Below are 25,155 nucleotides of genomic sequence, written 5' to 3' on the forward strand. Positions count from 1 at the left end.
CGAGTGTGCCAACTTTGTTCGCCTTCTGCAGCCCTACAACCGCACCCACCTCCTGGCCTGTGGCACCGGGGCTTTCCAGCCCATGTGTGCCTTCATCAATGTGGGGCACAGAGGAGAGGTAAGCCGGTGTGAAGCAAGAGTGTTTGTATGTGTGTGTGTGAGGGGGAATTGAGGGATGTTCATACACCAGAACATAAACCCACAAAAAAATAACATTATACAGTACCTGACAAAACAGTAAGTATTTATAAAATGTGATATACTGTTTTCACATTTTTTTTGAGGACTTATAATTTATACTGTACTGCAGAAATCTGTCTCCATTTCCTGATGGAAATGCTTGAAAGCTGTGAAAAAAAAAGAAGTGACTATAAGGTCGGTTAAGTACTTTGTCACTCCTTAACAAGAATGTACCAGTGTCATTGCTCTACTTTATATTAACACTTACAAAGTGCCATTGGAAACTATGAATATAGATCTCAACTGACAGCATGAACATGTTTCCAACCACACAATAAAATCAAGTCCAATTTCACTATCATTTTCTGCTTTTGTCTCCACCACCTAGTGAGAAAACAATATTTGGTAGCTAAATGGTTATATATTCACCAGCAATCATGTAATTATGGCTAACTGTTTTTGCTGTTAGGTTAGTACAGTGAAAAGTTAACTTATATTTGGGGGAAACGGCTCCTAAGTGGATTTATGGTTTATGGGGTATTATTGAAAGCTGCTGGACTACACAGAAAATGTGCGGACCAGAATACCAAAACAATGCACTGAAAGAGTTTAAAAACTAAGATGATCATTTTCTGTTGGGTCAGCATTGTAAGAAAATATTTTACACTAAACAGAGACATTACGTTTTATGTGAAAAGGAGAACAACGTTTTGCGCCTGGCATGCACTTCAGGGCTGGACAGCCACTATAAACACTCTGGCAGTTAGGCTTTTATGATTACATTTAGTGTCATGTTTAAATCAAATATATTGCTGAATGACGTTTAAAGTGTTTCTGTAACACCAGACAAGTTAGTACTTAGTAAATCCATGCTGACTAAAGTGAATCCAAAGTTAATAAAAGTTGAGAAATTTACGAGGAATGGCTGTCTAACTAGTTTTCAGCCATAAAGAAATGTCTGCATTATATTGCAGTAGTGAGACATTATGCCACTGTATCATAAAACATATGAAGAATTGTTCATATGATATGATAAGGAATCAATGGGTGGCCTGTAAGCTATCCTGTGGAGGAGCCCAAGGTAATGGAACAAATATGGTAGGTGCCAAAACACAGCTCAGAATACTGTCCGTGCCCAGATCCCCGGGGTTCAAGGTTAAGCCTCAGCAGGCATTCCCGCCATGAGTCTTTCTGTAGGGCCACTCAGCCGCAGCCTACGGTCCTCTATACATCTTTTCAACCTCACAGGCAGGCCCTCTGTGAGCAACTCAGCTCAGTGGGACCCTCTGCTGAGTCTCATACTTGGAGCCATTTGAAAGACAAGAATCAATGAATAGAGCTATTAAGAAAGACTCGTAGATCCCTGTTCCATGGCGGTTCTCCAGAACGCAGCCCAGTGTGCCGCGCTGCCTGGCCCAGCAGGGGGGGGTGGGGTCAAACTGGGCATGAGGACAGAGAAAAGCTAGATCCTGGCAGGAAGGGAAATTAGACTTTTGGGTGGGAGAGTGCCAACATTTAGTCAGAAGAGTGTGTGTATGTGGGTGCACTTTAAGTACAGAAGGTGAATTGCTGTTTTTTTGTTTTGGGTGGGTTTAGTTGCTTGTCAGTGTGTGTGCCATTTTCTGCCTCTCTGTTCCAATCTGTCATCCTCAGTGTGGTTTTTGGACGATGGGTTGTATTATAAATCATGATCAAAAGTTCACGTCTTCCTCTGCCCGTGCGGTTCACTTTAAGCCTATACAATATACAGTGGTCTGCATGGTTGAGAACACCAAAAACGTCAATTGGGAATACAAAAGTCAGTGATATAGTGTCCAGGATTTTTTTCGTAAACCACTTGAACTAATCAACGACGGGCAACCTATCAAACCCTATATGTATTTGGGTTGTGTTGCACTGATTCAGTAAATGAGAGTGGGTTTGTGAAATGTTTAGGTTGGCCGTGGACCTCGCTCACAAATGTCTGAAGGTGCAAGATGAAAAGACTAAAATAGCATGCACAGGTTTCAGGTAGCGGTGGGACCAAGTCATTTTCTTCGCATGTCAAGACCAGACAAATCCTGAGTCAAGTCCTGAACTTTGAGATTTGTCATAATCCGCTCTTTACGAAATCAACCCTTTTTGCAGTTGGCAATTCGTTTTAACACTGCATCATTTTTAACTGCCATCTTCGGTATAATTTATTCCAGCTGTCATTTAGAAACGTTATTTTACGTCTTCATTGTTATCTCATTCCACTTTATGTCATCTTGGTTCCAACAAAGATGATCTTGGGAATTTAGTGCTGACTTGCCAAGAAAGTATAGTGTTAGCGTTAGTTGATTCAAGAAATGTTGGGTATGTTTTCATTGGTTTGGAGCAACCCATAATCTCCATAAGTAATGGAGTTTTAGTCATGAATGTTGAAACCCTTCAGTTGTTGTCTAGCTTATGACGGGGAATGTCCCAAAGCTATCACACATTGCAGAATTGGTTTTATTTGCCCCAGGGATCGCCGTTTGTATCTGGCATGCTCAGGTGTGCATGAAACGACTCCGAGGTTATGTCAGCTGTACTGTATGTGTGTTAAAACTCAAAACGCCTCACTGTCCTGACTGATGTTCAGATACCATTTGTCCTCCAGCTTGTGTGCGAGTGTCTGTGAGAATGGACGACACTACAGGGAGCCTGTCCATTTATTTAGGCAATCGTTAACTGGTGGAAAATACACACACGTCTGTTTTTCTGACCTCTCGAGGGAACCCAGACCGCGAGCCCTCGGACTGGACTCTGGGTGGGATGACCTTTGACCTTCTAGGTGTTTCATCTCAGTAAGGGGCAGACAGACACAATCTTCATGTCTCTCACATGCCACCTCTCTTGGTCTTGGGTTTGTATTGTTTGTAATGTTACGCAAAACCTTAAAAAAGTAGCACAAAAAACAATATGATTGGGCTCGTTTTACACCAGCTAAGTTGAACTGAAGAAAGGTTTCTTTTATGGTCAGCAATCCTCTGAAACAGTTGTTGGAACTGTTATTGTTCTCTAGTGTCAGCTTACAGTATATTAACTTCATTTCATGAAGAGAAATTGACATTGATGTTGAAAAGTGCATCAGTAGTTCATATTCAAAGAATTCTGGGAGGACGAAAAGTACAATATTTCCGATTCACCTAAACTATTTTGTTGTTTAAGATTGAAGAAAGGAGTCTCCATGTTGTATTTCCTTTTTTAAGTGTGATAACAATGTGTAAATGTTCATATGTTTGCGTAATCAAGATGAACACCATGTGATAATTAATTTAATGGGAGTCTTGAGTCTAAGTGTTTCTGCCTCACTTCGTCTTTCTAACCCCCCCACGCACACACACACACACACACGCACGCACGCACGCACGCACACGCGCACACACATACACACATACAAAAAAACACACACACATACACACACACACACACTGGACTGCCAATGGTGAGTGACACAGCTGCCTGAGCAGTGTCATAGGTATACAAATAATAAACCACCATAGTACAGTGACGACATACAGAGGACTAGACCCCACATACACACATAAACATTAATATACACACACACACTCAAACTAAACAAATGAAACAAACTCGAACATATAAATATGTAGTGACACAGACAGAAACACACACAAACACGATGAAAGACATGCATAGTCAAGCATGACTATAAATATATGGAAGTAAAAGTGGAGAGAGGCACACAGATTGAAACACACACAGCAAAGCAGATATTTTAAGAGAAATTGCTGAACACAGACAATGAACACACAGATAGCCGACTGGCATCCTCTATATAGTTTCATAATGTAGACCTAAAGCAGTTCAGATGCTTTTTTTTCTTGTAAAAGCCCACATTTACTCAGCAGTTCTGCTTCTTGCTACTCAGAAAGTCACTCGCAGAGTTACTCACTTCCTCTCACCATGATGGCAGAATTCCACGACAACCTCTGTAAGTGCTACGGGACACTTTTTAAGTCCTTCGGGGGAGAAAGCTATTCAGCAGAGCCAATACTGCAGGATTAAAGTGGATAAAAAAGCCGACCCAAAAGATTTAAAGTATAATAAAAAATGAATTATTTATAAATCACAGATTTATTTTTCCTATATTTGTTGCCTTTGGGTAAAAGCTTTCAAACTTGAGATGAATAGATTCTTATTTTACATCGTCATCTTTTTCTGTAGTCTTTGCTCAATTTCTAGTCCTTGCTATTTGTTATTATATTATTTTGTGACAATTTGTTTGACTTTTTTCCCCTCCCTACAAAAACTATAATTTTAAAACAATATATATTTGTTCTTGTATACCTTTGAATGCACAAAGTAACTTCTGGAGTGGTTGTATCTAGCCAGCGGACAATCCAAACAACAAGAGCAGGAAAGCAGTTACCAGAAAAGACAAAGCAAGATTTATTTGTAAATGCCACTTTGTCTTGTGACTGGGTGTATTACATTGAACAAGTGTTTCTTTAATCATCTTTGTATGAGGAAAAGTGTGTTTTCATTTCCCTTTAAGGCAACTCAAATCGAGTGAAGATGGTGGCCATTGTTAGGTTTTGATTTTAGAAAATGGTATGGTCATATAATGGATAGTTTAGAGGCTCGTGAATGGAAAGACAGTAATTGAAGTTTGCCACAAGTTGACACAATTATGCATGCAGATGTGTCAGTAGTCACTTATCTAATTTGTGTTGTAGAGGCGCTGCTGATGTATCTTGCTTGGCACAGCCGAGTACAAAGTGGCCTGGATGTCTTTTCTCTCTCCATGTACAGCAGCACTTTTGTGTATTTATCTTGGCAGAGTTTGGCCAAAGCGATTTTGACAGAAAAATCTGCCGCACCGACAGGAAGCCACAGCATTCCAACGGATCATTATGAGATAACACAGACACACACACAAACGGCCCCATTTTGATGCCCTAAAGATTGTTGCTAATAATCAAATAAGTATGTGAACATAACCAATAACCTACCATAGCCAATAACAAATAAATGTAACTTGTTTTATTTTTGTTGTTCATTCATATCTTATTTTACTTATAAACATTTATTTATTTATGCATATTTTTTTATCTCTCCAGTTTTAAACAATATTTTTGGTTTACTGTACTATAGTATACATTGAAATGAAGTCAAACCTGTTTATCCCGATAATTATAAAGGAGTGCCTTGTAAATTGTGATCAAAACGTTTGAGACCCACTGAGATAACTTAGACTAAAGTTAACTATCTAAAACACTCAGAGTCCTTAACCTCACTGAGCCTCTCAGTCTGACAGGAGAGAGCTCTCCTCCACCCTGGTTGTGGAAACGTCTTCTTCTTATATCCGTTAGAGCAGCTAGCACCAGATGCTAATAACAACAGCGCCGGTACCGGTGTGCCTTCTCTCTCTCCCTCGCTCGCTCCCACGCTCACTCACACTTTGGCTGTGAGCTGCGGGCGCCTGATAAGCCAACATCCCCCACTTTCATCACTTACAGCGCCCATCGTACAGGGCAAATGAAAAGTGTAACCGGGGTGAAAAGGGTGTTACCTTGACTTAATGTTGTTACATCAAGGCCGAAAATTAGGATGAGCACCAACGGTCAAAAATGTTTTTTCCCCCCCCAGATCTGGCGCTCTAGGCGACCGCGTATGTCGCCTATGCCAAAAACCGGCCCTGAATATATTGTATAAGATTGTATAATGTTGGACACTGAAGTGTACGAGAACACATGTACGAACGTTCAGAGAGAGATGAAGTGATGTTAACTTCCGTTACAAAAAAGTGAATACGTGTTGAAAAGAATAAGGATGATTAAAGAGTGAAGTAATATACCCTGGTAGAGAATGAGATGGAGAGCAGATGGAAATAAGAGTAGAAAATTCAAGATAGAGAAAGAATGAAAACGATAACATTCATGTGAGAAGGAAGGGAAATGGTTTAATGGTCGACAATAAACCCAATGAACATTGATATACCTCAAGACCTTTTTATGGTTCAGTTTCGCTATGAGATAAAAACAATGTGTTAGTACAGAAGCTATCATCTTCGTCTTGCATGTCATTTGTCAGTAGATGCCATTTTCTTTAAATGGAGCATTTGAAACTAAGGAAATACATGTGGTACGACTTTAAAATGGATGTATAAATAATCAAACCGTGAGTGAAGTGAAAATGACAAAATAAATCCTCATAAATTACCTTGATTTACTGGCCTGGAATGATGTAGGGCAAGACAAGATTCAGAGTTCTTTAAAAAAAGGCCTCATCATATCAAATGTAATGAAGTGTGATGGTATGCATAAGCAATGTGTGTGCTGGTGGGCTGTACATTGCACTTTGAAACCTGTGAAGCTCATTCAAACCTACTTAGAAACATTCAAAACGCTACATGTGGATATAATAAGAAATTAACTGTCTCTCTTAATTTCCTGAGACCAGTTGGACATGCCACTATATATATAATCTTTTAGTGTGTTCCTGAGACTTAAACTTTGCCGTATCCATGTTGCTCAGCACGAGTTTGAGTGCACGTACAAAACTTAATGTGCGTGGGAGTGCGTATTGTCCACTGTTTTTGTCCTGCTGACTTCAATGTCATCATCTCCCCAGTGATCTCCTTCCAAAGAAAGACTCACCCACCCAGTAACAATACTCCATTGTCTGCAAGGGGAACAGAGAGTCCCCCACACACACACAGTTCACTGTAAGGACATTTAAATCAGTAATCACACAGGACGTCTTGCTGTAGGTCCTGTCGCCTTCCATTCCTTTTTTTCTGGAAAGTCTACTACTTTTGGACTCGCATTGATCATGCCCAGCAGCCTGGTACCCAGATGTCGCAGACCTGGGTGTAGAGAGGCTAAAAACAAAAAGGTCCTTTGTCCACAGTGACCCTGTTTCGACCTGGCAAATCACACAATCCAAGGATGTGGCCAGTGTTTGTCAGGTGAACACAACTCCCTGGTTAATGACGACAAAGGAACCGCTGTGTTACTTGTAGTTGTCTACTTGCTCCTGTCCCTTTTTTTAACCTACATTTTATTTTTTCATTGATTATTCTCAGTTTCTTATCTTATTGTTGCTTGCTGCTGAAAACATCACTTCCTGTGCAGCTCAACATTGTTTCTTGGAAAAACAAAACGTGGCGCTCCTCAAAGCAAACAGAAAATGGACTCAGGAATCTGCTATTGGTTCTGTAAAGTTGGCGAGATGTAGGGAAACCTTTTTACATGTAAATGTCATGGATTATGGCTTTATATATTTACTTGGTCAGTTAGGGCCCAGTATGTGTTGAGTGAGTTTTATGACACTATGGGTCAGGAAACCTGTTTTCACTTGAACTGTCAGAATTAGTTTTAGTATTTTAGCTGTAATTTTTATGTTATAATTTATTTTTTCTTTGTCACCCTGCTGGCTCCGGCTCTCTGGATTAATCTGCACTGGAAACAATGTGTGACACTTTTTGACAGAGCTCTGGCAGCTACGATGATCCTGCATTTTCCGTTTCTCAGACAGCGTCTTAGTTCTCAGACAGACATGAAGTTCAGTTGAAGGACAAATATATCTAAAATACCAAAACAGCCTGCTTTGAAACATATTGTCTTATAGACCACATGCAAGAATTAATGATATTAATCCATGTTTCTTTCTTCCACAGCATGTGTTTACCATGGATCCTACGAATGTGGAGAATGGACGAGGGAAGGTTCCACATGACCCCAGTTACCCCTTCGCTAGCACCTTCAGTGGTATGTCCCATGCTGTTTTCCTTTATTTCTAAAACGTTTCTCAATTGGTTTATTGGGTGAATATGGCTAAGGAACCATTTTCCACAGGTCATTTGGCCTATAGTTGGTACCATTTTATTGAAAAATGGTTGCACCCCTTTTTCCTCTTCTTGTTTCCTGTCTGCCCGAACTCTAAAAGTAAAAGCAAAAATCCTATAAAAAAAACACTTCGAACACTTAACATATAAAATCCTAAAATGTTGTTGTTATACCCTATTTTCCGAAGACTTAAATAAGAAATTCACAAGTTATTGCAGTCAAATTAAAGTTGGCCTTTTTGTACCTTATCTGCCACATCTAATTATGTAAAATGACCCCAGCTTCTTCTTCGCTAGCACCTTCAGTGGTATGTCCCATGCTGTTTTCCTTCATTTATAAAAAGTTTTTCAATTGGTTTATTGGGTGATTATGGCTAAGGAACCTTTTTCCACAGGTCATTTGGCCTCTAGTTGGTAGCATTTTATTTCCTGTCCACCCTAACTCTAAAAGTAAAAATCCTACAAAAAAATGTCGGTGTGATATCACTACTCTATTTCCCAAAGTCTTAAATAAGAAATTCACAAGTTATTGCGGTCCAATTCAAGTTGACCTTTTTGTACCTTGGTATACTTTATCTGCCACATCTAACTATGTAAAATATCAAACACACATGGTCTGTTTTGTACACGTATCCCCTCTCTGCACAAATCTCTGCTTTGTTTTAAAAAATAATAACCTAAAGAACAGGAACTATGACCTGCTTTGGCTCTGGCACACGCACCCTCTGGAGCTGTGCTGAGTAGGTTAAATAGTTCTGGGTGTTTCTCTCTGAATGTCATTAGGTATTTGGTTTGTGAAATATAGTTGATTTATTCCAGGGATCCTGGGAGCCTCTGAGGCAGGAGGTGTATCAGCCCTCTATCCCAGCTTCCTCTCTCTGCAGCTGCTTTGAGCATCAGAACTTATCCCACAACGCATCGTGTTTGGCAGGAAATCATTCAATTAGAGCCAAACACTCACGCAGTTTAGACCCCAGTAGAGAAATTCAACACATGGACAAAAGACAGAACAATACTGGAACATCCTTAGGCCCGCAGAAGTGTATTGTAGATAACTAAAAGACAAACGAAATTTTGGGAGGGATTGGATTTTTTTTCAGTTCAAATATAAACTTTCAAAACAAAGAATGTGTAAACGCTGACTCGGCAGATTTGTTGGCCTTGTCAAAGTCAGCAAGGTTTTGTAAGATGATCGGAACTTTGGAATTTAACCTCCTTAAAGGACTGCTATATTCAGGATTTCTGTTTCCGTCTCTGACCGTGAACACTGACCTCTCTATAGATTTCCTCTCTTCAGGGATCAATGGAGTGCAAAAGGCAGATACTGTAGAAAAGATACACGAGTCGACAAAAATAGAGACACAGGCATAAATATAGAGCTTAACCAAAAAAAAAAGAATATCATAAAAAAAGGAAAATAGAGAGTCCAAGAAAGAAACAGTAAATGATAATTAATCAAGTAAATAATGATTTCCTCTTCTACATTTCAGGATCCTCTCCCAAAAAACACAAAGCTGTCATTACCAATTTTAGAATCGATTGTGTGAATATGACTGTATGTGTGTTTTAGTTTTAAGGTTAAAAAAGGAGTGTGTGTGTGTGTCTTACTAATGCCTATTTATTTTTCTAGTGCCGTTTTTTCAGCTTGATAAGATAAACATCATTCACACCAATGAGATCACCGTCTGTAGTCAGATGTCTTGCTTCATTGGGCACTGTGTTGGGAAAAATGAGGCTTTCACTCATATCCCTAATAATTCTTCATTATGTGATTGGTGTTTTAGGGATTTCCGTCTTACCGCTAGCTAGGGTTGCTTTCTTTTCTAATGACGGATTACCCTGGCTGCTTTAGGTTTTTCCAAGGTTTATTTACTGTACTGTATATGCTACAGGAAAGATTGTATATCTTTAGGCCGGAAAATCTATGTTCTGAGTTGCTGAAATTTAAACTGAGTCTATGCTTATGGTCTCTGTGGAAGATGTAATGTACGTGTTTGAGTTTCAGATTACTCTCCCGGTGTGCTTTGAATTGGTTTCATTTCAATTTCCTCTTTCCTTCCATGCTTCATTTGCTTCCGCTGCAAATCATGTTTTCTGTCACCCATGATTTCCCTATTGTAATTATGTTCCAATCTTTTTATTTATCCCTAATCCGTTTCCTTTATTGCTGCTGTTCTTTACTCTGATGTATTGACCCTTCTTCTCCGTCTCCCTCCACCTCTGTCATTGCCTCTCTTCAGGTGGGGAGCTGTATACTGGACTGACGGCAGACTTTCTGGGTAGGGACTCTGTGATATTCAGGAGTATGGGAGGTCGCTCCACCATGAGGACAGAGACTGACCAGAAACTTCTCCACGGTAATGCTTCACTGTTTAATCAACCTCTTCCATCAATCATGGCATCTTCATCCCTTTGCTCAGACCACATGTATTCTCTTCTTTAAATAGATTACTTTAATACTAACGTCCATGTCTCTTCTTCCTCTGCAGACCCTAAGTTCATCGCTGCGCACCTCATCCCAGACAATGATGACAGAGACAACGACAAAGTGTATTTCTTCTTCACTGAGAAGGCCACGGAGGCAGGGGACAGGGAGGGGGCCATACACACACGTATTGGACGAGTGTGTGCGGTGAGATACTTTATAAACACTTCACAGTAAACACATTTACTTTGCGACCTGGTGGTGTTTGCATTAAGTCTGCAACAGGTATCTAGCCATGCAGATACTTTTACGTATCAAAGTTATTATTTAATCTCTTACCGAGCCTTGTGCTGTCAGAAATGACACATAACTAAACAGAAGGTGGAGGAACTTCTGCAGTATGTAAATGAAACCCAATCCGTTATCAGTTATAGAAAATAATGAAATACCCCACTTGTACCAGTAACATAATATAATCAGAAAATCAGGTTAATACGGGTATGCCGGAAAAGATTGAGAGATGATCTGTTGTCAGGTGGGGATGAGTGAAGCCAGATGGTCAGGTGAGTCACGTAATGCTATTCCTCATGGCCTGACAAATATCCAGTCCAATATATGAGACATCTGCAGGCGTGTTTCATTTGAAGAAGAAGTTATAATCTGGGAGTCTAAGAGTCCTTCTGGGCTCATTTGTTTTCTGGAGAATTCCGTTGGTGTTCCTAAATATCCAATTTCCACCCATGCTTTCAGTCTGATGATATTCACACTCTCACTAAAGTCCAATGGACGAAAAAGTGATCGAAAAATACATTTCATGGGTTTATATTTTTTCCCTCCTTGAAAGAGACAAATGTCTTTTGGAGCAATGACATGTTAACATTTTCCCAATGGACTGTGAAGGAATCATGATATTCAGAATCATATGAGTTCTTTCTCCTCCTAAAGCTCATACAGCTGTCAAATAGGCCAACTGATCCCCGTCTGCTCTGCACGCTCTCTCAAATTCTTTCACGCATTGATATGTCTTGGAAAACCATATGTGTGCTGCATGCACCATACACAGAAATAAGTATGATTAGAAAGAATACGCACACACACACACACACACACACACACACACACACACACACACACACACACAGCTATAGGATTTCCTTAGCGTCTGTTTGACTGTGCCAGAAAAGTTTGCCAACACTTCTCGTACAAAATCCCACCTAAACCTTCAAATTATAGCTTTATTTGTCATCCTCCTCTCCCTGTATCCTACTCCTCTTTCTCTCCGTCTGTCACTCATTCTCTCCCTTCACACATTATGTTATTTTCTCCGCAGCACTCTTTTCCTCCCTCAGGCAAATCTGAATAGTTGTCTTCACTTCCCCAGTGGTACTCGTGCCAAGAATCTCATTATCACCGCCGATCCCCATCTCACACTCACCCTCCCTCGTGAAGTATTGCACACTAATTCTCTGCAACAGACAAGCGACTGTGTTCTACAAAAGGTTTAAAAAGGCATACTTGAGTGTATCCTGGTTGTGTACAGAAGTATTAGTCTATTGTTAGGTAGTGTAGGTTTTGTCAGTGCCAAAATATTTGAAAAGAAAACAGTGATTACAAGATTTGAGTGCTGACTTTCATCTTTAATTTGATGGCTTTAACTACTTAAATCGGATATACTGTACAGCTTCAAGTCATTTATTTGTAATCTTTCAACAAATCAAAAATGTGTATCAAAGGGCTTTATAATCTGTACAGTATCTGTCTTTAGACCCTAGATTTTGGATTAGAAAACGTCTCTAAAAAAGCCTTTAATGTGAAAACATTTAAAAACCACAGGAATAGGTAGTGAAAACCATTTTGCGTTCAGTCTGGTCAACAACATTCTTTTATTTCGGTTTAGGTTCATGTTCTGGCTCCATTCTCCTAAGGGGACCATGTACAAAAATAAAATCCAGTCCTGCACTGTTTCACCCACTTCCAACACACCTAAAGCTGCTCTGACCTCAGCGTTTCAATCAAAATCCATTTTGCTAGAGTACAGAGCCAAACAATGAATGTGTGTGGAATTGAAAATGCAGCTGTGTTTTATAGATTATATTTCTCTCTTTTTCCTGCCAGAACGATGTTGGAGGTCAGAGAGTGCTAGTGAACAAGTGGAGTACCTTCGTAAAAGCCAGACTGGTCTGCTCTGTCCCGGGACCTCACGGCATCGACACACACTTCAACCAGCTGGGTGAGATGCACACAAATATCTTTTGTACATACTCTCGTCCTAATTTAACATGCATTCTTGGACAGAAAAAATGCATAAAAGCACACATTCACGCATTTTACTACAAAGAAACACACGTTCTAAAGGGGATTCTTTTTTTAACATAAAACAGAGGATGTTTTCTTGCTGAGGACCAAGGATGAGAGGAATCCAGATATATATGCAATCTTCAGCACCATCAGGTGAATAACCATGAAGCATGCTACTCAATGTGTATACCGGTTATACCAACACATTAACAACTCTACCTTATGTAACTGATGTCTTATTAAGCTTTCCCTTTTCTTATCATCCAGCTAGTACTTATAAAATAGAAATTGGTGAAGTCATTTGTGGAAATGTTTCCCTTTTCTCCTCCACAGTAATGTATTCCAGGGTTTTGCTGTGTGTGTGTACCGAATGGCTGACATCAGAGAAGTCTTCAACGGACCCTTTGCCCATAAAGAGGGCCCTGACTATCAGTGGGGGGCCTATGAAGGCAGGGTCCCTTATCCAAGACCAGGCGTGGTGAGTGAGGGCTTACAAAATATATCACCCTCTAACCCTGACTTTACTCAAATGCTTCGGTTTCAAAACCCTAACTGTACCTCAACCTTACTGTACTTGACCAACATATGTCCCACAATACATTCTGTTCTTCTGTTCAGAAACATTATGAAGAAACATAAGATATCCTACACTTCATATGCTGATGACACACAGTTGTACAGTACTATAGCTTCTACTGATTTCTGTCCTATTAACTGGCTGGTAAACTATATCAATGGCCAATTATTGAAAGCTTAAGTTTGAAGACAATATTAAGACATTTACATCATAGGTTCTGAATAGCGATAAGGAATTAAATACCGTAAGTCGGTACACTGAGCTGTTTTAAATGCTGACCGAACCTTTAGATAATGCATCTTACTGTAACTCAATCAACTTGAAGACATCTTATTACATAACATACATTTCACATAAATGTGTCAGATTTAGCAACAATGCAAATGTTTCATACCTTTTAAAAAACACATCTAACAGAAACTGGTCAATTCATTCATTTCAAACAGTGCAATGCTATTTTTGTAGAATACCAATAGGTAAGCTAAAGGCTTTAGCTATTAAAAAACACAGCACCAAAGACTACAGCCTCAAATACTAACATAAAATTGGCAACTTCTCAACCTTATTGCCAAAGCCTTGATTACGGTATTTATTCCTGAATGGACATGTTATGACAGAGAATGCATTAGTTCAGACCCAGCAGGCCTACTCAGAACAGAGAGGCAGGAACAATATGAAAGGTGCTAAAAGCATAAAAAATGAGATGTAGAAAGTTCCCTATCAGTAATGTTAACTACTGTATGTTGCAGTGCAGCTGTGCAGACTTCTCCTGGTTTACATCCTGACTCTCAGCGGAGCTCTGTCATGTCCTCTCAACCACATCATTGTAATCAGACTTGTGTTACACACTTACACACACAAACGGTTGCGCGTTTTATTCCGCCTCATTAACAGACTGCAGAATTGTATGGAGGAAGAAGGAATATGAATAATGTGAGAACAGAGCAGACACCTCTGTGGTTCCACTCCAATGACTCCCTGATTAACAGGAATGTCTTGGCCTGAAACAAGAGAGAGAGGAAACAGAAAAAGGGTGATGACTTAAGTTAGGCTGATGAAAAGGCACAGATGGGAAGGACAGAAGTAGATATTCATCAAAACTAATATGATGAAGAACAGCTTGTTGGATGGCTGTGGTTAAAATAGTCTCCCTCTTCTCTAGTAAAACAATTATAATGACCTTCTTTTTTTTTTTTAAGACAGAATATTTTAATTTCCTGGAGTTTTCTTTGTAACAGATTCCTATTGTTACACCCAGAAATGGAAAATAGAAGTGCAGTATGAGAGATTTTGTGGATTTATCCTCCCTGGATGTTTATTTTGGATTGTCATAGCACTGCACATTGTTTGAAAGTCTGTAATAATCTATTCTGTGATAGAAAGAATTATAGGATAGTCTGGTTTCCAAGTTTCCAGAGCTTTAATCCTACTTGGACTGAGCCATATGAAGCTTTTCTCTGCCTGCCTGTCATTCACTATAATTGTACATAGAAAAGTGGTAGGTTTGATACTTCAAACTCAAGCTTTTGGGTTGCTACCAGAATAATTGTATCCATGATGATCCATGCAGTCCTTCAAGTAACTAGATGTTTCTGACATAAAAATAAATTCCATAGTCTGTTTTAAATCAATAGAAGTGTATCATGCTGTCACAATAATCAGAGTGTCATCTGTATATTTTTCTTCATAGTTTCACGTTAATTTTTTCCCATAAAAAACATACATTGGGGCATTAGAGCTGCTGTTAATGGGGCTTAAGACCATTTATAGCATGTCATCCCCTTTCATTTTAGAATAAAGGCACTGGTTACCCAAAACAAAAAAAGACTTACATTTAATTAAAATATACTTCATCCATTACCTCATTGTGTCAGAATTCAACTATCTGTCAAGGGAGTGTCCATTTTGGTGTTTGAGGCTTCTGCTAACTTATTTTTGCCAAATCATGCTCGTTTCTTCAACTGTACATTTTTAGTAGGAACTAAATGATACTTTATTGGTACCTAATTTATGCGGTACGTCAAAATAATACTGTAAACCATGGGCTGTATTGAAGTTTTACAGAAAAGTGATTTTCCTGCATTCTGGTCTGACATTGAAAGATTTCAGAAGCTTAAAACCTCAATTTGAAAGGTTGATATAGAAATAAGTCCCATTCCATGATTTGAACCTCAGCTCTTCTTATGGTCTGTTTCATGCAAACACAGTCACATATACAGTAATAATGGGCGTGAATAGAAGTCTGCCAAATATGCTCACCTCTCCTCGCTCGCATTAATCCTAACTTGGCTCACTGTTGGTGATTGAAAGCAGTTGACTTGCTACAGCAAAGTTTGCATGAGTTGACAAGAGATTTTGGAGCTGGCCCAGTTTTACGTGCTGTAAAAACAGATGAACACAGTATTTCAGTGAGCCGTTTAAAACGCTGACATATCAATGAATTGTATTGGCAGCTGCACAAGTATGAGTGATGGGGAAATCTTTCATAAATAAAATAGTGTCTTGCGTTCTGAAAGATATGTGAAAGTATGTTTTTTTTCTACATGTTAAAATTAGTTATATTTATTTTAGCTTGAAGCTTACCAGAAGATGAGGTAAAGGTATGCTTGGATCACATTTTGAGTTATAGCTGAACTTCACAATTTATCGGCTACTAAATCAAAACATACTGTTAAGTCAGCATGTTTTGGAGTTGGATTTGCCTACACATTCTGCAGCCTCTGTAATAAATTTTAATTGAAGCCATTTAGTAAGTCGTACTCGGAGGAATGTCATACATCAATAGTTTGTTCGGATTCCAGTCTAAGGTCCCAGCATAGTTCAGATCCACCCTCTGAAATAGAAACCAGGCCATTATAGACCTATTTTCGATCAGTAACTGTTGTGATAAGCAGAAATATCAATAATACAGTATGGAAGTCTGGAATAGCAATATCAGGGAATTCTTTCCTGTGTTTAGACTATATTGTACCCTTTTCTTATTTAATTTATGCTTTTTTTGTCAGACTTTGACATATGCTTTCATTTAAGTCAGTCACTGCTGCTGTATTACTATCTTATTCACATATGTTTGTCATCCCAGCCCCAAGATGATAACATTACCAGTTTGCCAGGCCCTAAAGCAACTTCTAAATATTTCAAAGCTTAAATGCAATGATTATTCCCAACAGAGCTTCTAATCGGATTTTGAAGCTCATTGTTACATTCAGGTGACACTATGAGTAAAATGAACCCCAAAAGCACCTTTGTATTGTCCCCTTTTGTGCTATTTTGCCCAATAAGCCTACATTTGAGTCTTGTAACCTGGCCTTCGCCCCATTGCTGCCCTTATTGATCTTAATTGTACAAAACTGCAAAGCTTCAGTTGAAACACAGGTAATATGGTTTGCGTACATGCCTTTATTTGGACTGTGTTCAACCGTCTTGATTATTTGATTGATACAGTATCTCTGCCAAGAACCAGCACATTCATTTTGTAATTACAGTGACACGAATGGGAGAGTTTTTACCTAACAGCACACTCTGCCTCTATAAAGCTGGTTCCAAACCAAGGGTTTTACAACTATGGTTCTGAACTTTCATCCAAAGTTTTCAGGCACAATAAAAGTGCTAATGAGGGTTCATTGAGAAGTCTTTAAGACCATAATTATGCCACATTGCTTTTGGAAACACACCTAAAGTGGTGGAACATGGTGGGAATTAAAGTCGGGATGGAAAACGGACAGAAATAGGCTTTCTCATTATTAATTAGCCAAGGATTTTGCCAACATCTTTAATAACCATCTCCTTTGTTTCTCCACATGTTTCCCCCCTCCAGTGCCCTAGTAAAATCACCAACCAGCCCGGCAGAGAGTTTGGCAGCACAAAGGACTTCCCTGATTCAGTGCTGCAGTTTGCCCGCAGCCACCCATTGATGTGGCGGCCGGTGTTTCCTGCTCTGCGTCAGCCTGTGCTCGTAAAGGCCAACTTGCCTTACAAGCTGAAACAAATCGTGGTTGACCGGGTCGACGCGGAGGACGGGCAGTATGATGTAATGTTCATTGGCACAGGTAATATTGATGTGAATTTAATATTAAAAATATTACATTTATATGTTTTATTCCCTTTCTTTAACTTTGTCATTTATCGGTTTGTGTCTTTCAGACGTTGGCACAGTATTAAAGGTCATTGCCCTACACAGTGGGAACAGCCTGGAGACAGAGGAGGTCACACTGGAGGAGCTACAAGTCTTTAAAGTAAGTTTTACTCTGTCAGGTATCAATATTGCTCTCTGTTATCTGACTCATTGTTATATATTATATTCATCGTATCAATGAAACCCTCTTTGTAGTCGGATAAGGATACATTAAGATGGCTCTCAAGAAAATCTGTTTCCTCCCTTTGCTTTAACAGTAATTCTACTCTTGAGCTTGTCACTTTTCTTATTGTAAGCTTCTTCACACGTAAAAGTTCAATTATTTTTAATTATTGCAGGTGCCAACTCCAATAACATCGATGGACATATCCGCGAAAAGGGTAAGAGAAGATTACTATTATTAATGCATCTAACCGATTCTATGATCAACATCATGCCTTACTCCCTTTCTTCTGTTCTCATTATTTCCAACAGCAAGCCCTGTATGTGGGCTCCCCAGCAGGCGTAGCGCAGGTGAAGCTGCACCGCTGTGAGACTTATGGGAATGCCTGTGCCGAGTGCTGCCTGGCCAGAGACCCTTACTGCGCCTGGGACGGATCAGTGTGTGCCCGCTACACGCCCAACAGCAAACGGCGCTACCGCAGACAGGACATCAGGCACGGAAACCCTGTGCTGCAGTGTGTGGATCAGAATCTGAGTGGTAAACAACTAAACCCTTTATTTTTTAGCCTTCATGTTTGTTATGAACAACTACTTTTTAATTGATTGCAGTGACAATCTGGACAGCACCTGGTCAAGTTTTAGTACCTTGTAAAAACTTTGGGCTGCCAGCTTCTACAAAAGTATGTTTTTATACAAATTAAACAAATAATATGCACTGTTTTACCTAGCAAGCTTTAAAAGGGGAAGATAAAAAAAGAAACGTTTTGTGTGTGTGTGTGCGAACTTATAGATTGACAGATAAGCAGAAACTGAGGTTATCTAAAGCCATCAGCGATCATATGAAAAGAGCAAACAAATAGGGAAAGAAACACTGTGGCTAGACAGGGATGTTTGCTCACCTGACGGAAGGTATGGTGGAGGCGAGGTGATGACATACTTCTTCAAGGCCTTTGGATGAACCCGCATTTTATAACGTTTCTTTGTGCCAAGGTGTCAAGTTGTTGCAGGAGTCAAACTCCCTGAGGCCTGTGTTTTCTTTGCTAGGATTGAAATATCCTCCCAACTTGAGACGTCTGCTATTTGTTAGAGTTTTATTCTAAATAACGAGCAAACTTTTCACAAGGTACTGGCAAAGACACTGCGATTTTTAACAAAATTTGTTTTCAAATCACTTTTATATCAACCGACATCCTCAGTATTTCCTGTATTTTTGCCATTTAGATTAAAGCTTTCTTTGTTGCCAGTGCGTTGAAAGTAGCATTTTGGACTGACTAAACTGGCTACAATGTTTTTGTTATTCAAAACAATCCCTCTTTCATCCAGAAGACCTTGACGTGACAGAAGACAGAGTGGTGTATGGGACAGAGAACAACAGCACCTTCCTGGAGTGTGTTCCTCGCTCTCCACAGGCCACAGTTAGCTGGCTTGTCCAACGTGATGACCGCAAGGAGGAGGTAAGATTATAATTAAATATATAACATCAACACCAATATTGTGATGATAAAATACCACCTTATCCCAATTTATATATGATGGGAAGAAGGTTGGTTAGAATTTGGAGACAGATGAGGGAAGGAATGACATTTCTGGCCAACGGTGGCTGAAGTAACTGCCTTTAACTGCCGGACTAAATGTATTTTACTGCGGGAGTTTCTGCCTTTAAAAGTGAGATGTGAATTTGGCACATGGTTGACACATTTGACAGCCATTTGACATACGGTTGAAATTAAGCAATTATATTTCAAAGGAAAATGCACAAGTACTCTTTCTCTTAGATAAACAGTGAATTCCAAAATTGACCACCGAAATCTGAAGTGTCACTCAATGTCTGCCTGTCACTGTGACTTAAACAGTGTTGCAAAGTCATTTAGAGCACTACTTAGAAAAGTATTTTTCCGTGTGTGCCCACACCCACAGTAATCGTTCATTTGTTGGAGAGTTTGTTTCTCCAAGCTCAACCGAGCATCTCGGTCAGCCGTGCGAGCATTAAGGCATTACCACCCCTATCCATTTCCCTGCAAATAAACATTTGGCTGCCACTTCAGCTGACAAGGCTGCCATATTTGTGTTGGCACAGAGGGATAGTTTGACAAGCAGAGGGATGGAAGCCGAAGAGCGGGGAGGTAAAAAGAGAAAAAATAATCAAAAATGAATAGAGGAGAGACTTTGGGTTGAGGTAGGTAAAGAAAGAAAGAGAGAATGAGAGAAAAGAAAAAGGCGGAGAAAAAGTACAAAAGAGCCCTTCTTCTGTCATGCTTCAAATTGGATTACGCTCTTTGCCCACATATTCCAGATTGCATCTACCCAAAAAAGACGTCTACGATGAATAAAGATGCTATAGTCTCATGAAAACTATAAAGGCTTTGAGTGGCGTAAACTCCCATTTTTAGCCCTTAGACATTTAAAATCTTTGCATTTATAGTCAAAAGGTTATTTAACTTTGTTTAAACACTGCAAAAGCTAATTTGTTGTTTAGGAGTCGCCATTCATAGACTCTTGGCAAAATAATCACATTGATCACTGTCCAATCTGAAATACAATTGTAGTTTTCAATTTTAAAGGTCCCATGACATGGCCATTTCTACTGATCATAATTCCATTGTTGAGGCCTATTAGAATACATTGACATTGTGCAATGTTCCAAAATCACATTGGTTTCTCATACAGCATCTCTGTATAGTATGTGTATTCACTCTCTGTCCTACACGCCTTGTTAGAGCTCCTGCCCCCCCCCTCCCTATTAGCCCACTTTGCTCTGATTGGTCAGCGCGCCCGCTCTGTTCTGATTAGTCAACCACCGTTACAGCGGAACATCAGTGATTATGTTTAACAATGGCATTTGTAAGCAACCAGAAAATGACACCAGTAATGACAAACAGATGAGAATGCTGCGTGGGGTCCAGCTTTCGTGTTGGCGGGGCTCACTGCTTCGCCCTGTGGGGCTCGAGGAGCGGACAGTGTGAGCTGGATTACTGGTGTTGTTTCCTGGTTGCTGCGTGGGGTCTGAGACAGCGAGACACCGCGGAGCTCGGACCCCCTTGTTATGCGATCGGCTCTCGCGATCGGCATTTTTAGAGAGCACCGATCGATCGGCAGAGAGTGAGTATCGGCCAATATCGATCGGAGCATCCCTAAAAAATAAGTTAGCCGCAGACGTTTCTAATCAAGTCATGTAGCTAACAGTAGCTCACAGTAATTAGCTAGGAAGCTACAGCTAATGAAATTAGCTAGAGACTTGATTTTCAGTCAGCAGAAATTGTCACGATCTGTCTGTGTTTTGTTTTGTCTAGATCTGTCTTTGGTTTTCTTTCTGCGTTGTGTCTTGTCTAGATCTGTCTTTGGTTTTCTGTCTGCGTTGTGTTTTGTCTTGTTTAGATCTGTCTGTGGTTCCCTGTCGTTAGTTTCCCTGGTGTGTCTAATTTACCCGATTGTGTTCACCTGGTGTCCCTGTGTTTTCTCTTCCCTCCTCACCTGTGTCTTGTTTGTATGATTAGTCTTGTGTGTATTTAAGTTCTGGTTTTTCTGTCTGTCTTTGTCGGTTCGTCTTGTGTTATGACTTGGTCTGCGGTGAGTGTTCTGTTCAGTCTTTGTTCATAGTTTAGCCTTGAAATAAAGGCCTTATTTTTGTCACTTTAATCTGCATTTGGGTCCTGCTTCCTACACACATCGTAACAATAACACACAAGGGGACAGGTAATAACCAGAAAAGCATATGATGGGACCTATAAGAAAAAAATGATTCCCCAAAATCTTAATTCCGCTGTGTATATATTTCATGTACAGTATAGGAGGTACATTTTGACACATTATCCCTCTGCCTCACTCAGGTAAAGCTGGATGACCGTGTGATGTCTACAGAGCAGGGCCTCCTGTTTCGTCGCCTCTCCCGCCAGGATGAAGGCGTGTACATCTGTCGCTCCACAGAGCACGGCTTCACACAGACCCTGGCCCGCCTCAGCCTCGAAGTCCTCCAGGGGGACACTGTGGATGAGCTCATGGCACGAGACAACGCCGGCCTCTCTGATGCGTACAAAGACCGGTCCACAGGAAGCTACCGAGCATGGATGCCTTGTAGCACATACAGCAGGGGCGGCTCATCAAGCCAAATCGGCCAATCGCGTACATGGTTCAAGGATATCATGCAGCTGATTGGGCCGTCCAACCTGCCCCACATTGAGGAGTACTGTGAGAGGATGTGGTGCAACGACAAACTGAGGAGGAAACACAAAAGCATGCTGGAGAAAAACCGCCAAGCGCAGGAGAGCGCCAGGAAGGCTCGTAGCAAGAGCTCCGGCGAACGCAACCGGACGCCGAGGGACCTTAGCGCATGGGAGGAGTAACTGAAAGAAAGTGAGCAGGGCATGAAGTAGGAGAAAATGAAAGACAAAAAAAGGGACAAAGATTGCAGCAAAGGACAGGATAATACGGGCAGCAAAAAGGCCAGCATCAACTCCTATTTGTGGAAACTCTAGCACTGAGATGTGTATTGTAACGACTCGGAAGTGTTTGGTTTTCTGGAATGATGGCACAAAAAGAGACTGTTACTGAACAGGTTGTTATTGTGAATAGGAGTGGATGTTTTTCTTTAAATCTTGATATCCATGGACTTCTCCTGCTTTCACAAGTTTGCCCTTGTATACTTTCACGCTTTGAAATGACAGCTTTCATTTTATCAAGTCAAATAAGACCTTCGCAAAGACAGACAACGCATGCCTTTGGAGCAACTCTCTGATGAATTGTGTTAGATCTTGGCAAAGTGCTTCAAAAGAGAGGAACATTTACATACTTTGCATGCTTGGAGTATAGCAAGCCTGTCAAGGTCAGCTCTGAGACACAGACACATACACTTATTTTCCATTTGTTGTTTTCGCATTTCTCACAAGGCAATCACTGGATTCATCTCTTTCTCAATTGGTATTTAAGTGACCACGTTTTTTGCCCTGCTCTGCACTTGGCTTTTTAAAAAGGAAATATTCATGTTTGACTTCAGCCAAGAAATAACTTGGTTTGCAGTGTATTAGTTGCAGCTAATGCTCCCAGGGTAAGACATCTGCCGCATTTTAAATGCAATGTATGCTATGGCTCGACTTGCCCTTTTTTATTGTGGCAAAAGTTGTGGATAGCACCTGGTACTGTTTTTGGTTGCGCCTTGGTTGAGGGTCCAAGTGAACTGAACCATTATTAGAAGGCAAAGTTAAAACATTGGGAAGAGTCATTAGTTTGGTTTCATTTCAAATGTGTTCCTTTGTTTTGTTTGCCAATTGATCCAGCAAGAGTGGAACAAAGCACTATTTCGCGTTGAAGAAGAGGTTGTGATCATTTGAGGAACAGAAAATTGAGAAAAGCATCCATTACCAAAAATGAGTCAAGTCGAGCCAAACCATGCAGTTACAATTAGGCATTTCTGTATCTGATCTCTCCACTGTACATGCACACACACAAACACACTCTTACATAAACGGAAAGCCCACTCACCCATCACACTGAATGCATAAACTCAACTAGCTCAAACTGGAAGCTACCATGAGACGACTGTTGATGGTTCAACAGATTAAAGGCACATTGCTTTATTTTTAGTGTTGTGGGTTGAACTTTCCATTAAAACCAGCTAAAGATCAAGATTCCTCCCTCACGACCCTTAAAGGGATATTTCACAGTGGTATACTTTCACGCTTTTGGGCACATACCATAACATCTCCAGGAATGTACCAAATGGCCACAGTCGATCGCTGATAGTTGCTTCCCTGGGATTACTTATAGATTGAACCTCAGCTCAATGAAACTCAATTGGGATACAAGCACCAATTTAGAGTGCACATATTATTGTTCAAAACGTTATGTCTTGGGTAAGTGTCATTTTCAAATATATTTTTCTAAAGACGGACCTCTTTGTCCTAGCCTCACCTCACACTTCCATCGTCCCCTGAACTCATGTTCCCACAGTTCCTCTGTATGCTGTAGCTCGCTACTGACAAAAGAGGGAACAAAAGAAGGGGTCAGCTCTAATGGCTGACTCCTCTTGTGCTTTCTGCTTTGTAAACACTGGTTTTATGACGGTTCATGGTTTGAACACATGATACTCCACATTGTTATTCACTTCAGGTTTTGTTGTTAAAATATACTGTAACTTTGATCGTAATAAAAAAAAAAGGTTTTCTTTCACAAGGGACAGGGCCATGGAGTTAGGGTTAGGGTTAGCATGGAATCAACTCTAATTTGTAAAAACAAGATAAAAAAAAAAGAGAGGAGAACAATGTAAGACAGGTCGCAAGGTTATAAGATAAATGCCAAGCTTCAATTTCAGTAAGGGCTGTGTGTAGAAGATTGAAATACATGTTAAGAGTTACTTTCAAAACTCACCCATGTAACACTTATAAATATATTAATTGCGGCTTTGCAGGTGCATCTCACATTGAGCAGCTCCTCCTGGCCACATCAATGAGGGCGAGTGGAGAGTTGTGAGAATGATGGGTTGGATATAGTTCACAGAACAAACAAAGTGTGTCTGTAATATGTCTTTGGTTCAAAGTTACCAGATGATCCCTTGGAACTTTGTCCCAATACAAGTTGATGTACGTAAGCAATCAAAGCTGATATTATCCACATTTATACTTTCATTAATCAAATGTTGGCTGTCAAGCGGTGAAGTAAGCAGTTTCCAAGTATGAACTGGATAAACGTAGCATTCTTAAAGGATCTATTTAAAGACATATAAAGAAACACAAACAGATGTTCACAAAAAGCTGAGAAGAATGGAGGACCTACACCAATATGTACGCTGGAGGGTAAAGTCCCTGTAATGTGTACATATTAAAGATCGCATAGATATCCTGGGAGCCCTCTCACTGTTTAAAATTATCCAGGAAACAACATTAACACTAGTGAACTCGGTGACCCTTTGTAACCTTCATGGCGTGTGAATGGCTCCTGAGAGAAAAATAAAAGGGAGAGTCGGTAATTGAAAAGAACAAAGGGGAGAGATCTTCAAAAAGTATGGTACTTTGAGCATCTTGTGAAGGCATTATTTGCCTTTATAAAATACTATTACCTTTTCAAAGCCTGTTTCAAAAAAATTCATCAGTATAAAGTGAGTATTTAAGAACAAAATCCCCAGTTTGTACAGCACTCTTAAACACACATTTTACTCTAGCAACGTTTATTTTCTTAGTTAGAGGATTGGGAAACCGGCTATTAGAGTCCACTTATGGTGTTTCCTTTAAAAATATTGCATATTGCTTCTGATGTATATCTATACCGGGGGGAAAAGTGTTAGAGGGGCAGGAGCATGGTTTGCACGGAACCAAGAGACAGTTAGCAGGGTAAAAAGAGATACAAATGTGTTTTATGCTGTAGATAACCTTCTTGAAAGTTTGTTTTCTAATCAAATTGTCACTTAAATTTAGATTTTAGTCTTGTCATGATTTTGGTGAAAAGAGCTACACAATTATTTTGTCTGTTCTGCTCTTGTCTATAAAAAATATGTTTTTGATGTGGTGGCATCATTGTGACAACCCCTGCTTTACTCCTTCCTCCCTGTTGTGTGTGTGTGTGTGGGGGGG

General features: G+C 40.0%; 1 protein-coding gene across 2 annotated transcripts; it reads left to right on the forward strand.

Moving 5' to 3' along the window:
- On the forward strand, window positions 1-25,085 carry sema3bl (sema domain, immunoglobulin domain (Ig), short basic domain, secreted, (semaphorin) 3bl). 2 transcript variants are annotated; one of them, XM_010789185.1, is made up of 13 exons: window positions 1-118; window positions 7,832-7,922; window positions 10,240-10,356; window positions 10,489-10,631; window positions 12,540-12,654; window positions 12,806-12,875; window positions 13,056-13,200; window positions 17,117-17,348; window positions 17,443-17,534; window positions 17,773-17,814; window positions 17,909-18,134; window positions 18,923-19,050; window positions 21,424-25,085. In XM_010789185.1, exons 1-13 carry the CDS (start codon window positions 83-85, stop codon window positions 21,934-21,936), a joined length of 1,950 nt encoding a protein of 649 aa, XP_010787487.1. In that variant the 5' UTR covers window positions 1-82; the 3' UTR covers window positions 21,937-25,085. The 2 variants fall into 2 exon arrangements, with proteins under 2 accessions (XP_010787487.1, XP_010787488.1); XM_010789186.1 differs by lacking the exons at window positions 1-118; window positions 7,832-7,922 and adding an exon at window positions 8,294-8,307 and having other exon boundaries at window positions 18,920-19,050.
- The last annotated feature ends 70 nt before the right edge of the window (window positions 25,086-25,155 follow it).

The sequence above is a fragment of the Notothenia coriiceps genome, unplaced genomic scaffold, assembly GCF_000735185.1.
Source record: "Notothenia coriiceps isolate Sejong01 unplaced genomic scaffold, NC01 NC01_scaffold00032659, whole genome shotgun sequence".
NCBI lineage: Eukaryota > Metazoa > Chordata > Actinopteri > Perciformes > Nototheniidae > Notothenia > Notothenia coriiceps.

What these genes read in the sequence shown, in the direction of transcription:
- sema3bl (XM_010789185.1), top strand. Translation starts at nt 83, where the DNA reads ATGTGTGCCTTCATCAATGTGGGGCACAGAGGAGAG. An exon ending in TGTAATGTTCATTGGCACAG is followed by an intron (nt 17,349 to 17,442) that starts GTAATATTGATG and finishes TGTGTCTTTCAG; the next exon opens with ACGTTGGCACAGTATTAAAG. An exon ending in TGGACATATCCGCGAAAAGG is followed by an intron (nt 17,815 to 17,908) that starts GTAAGAGAAGAT and finishes TATTTCCAACAG; the next exon opens with CAAGCCCTGTATGTGGGCTC.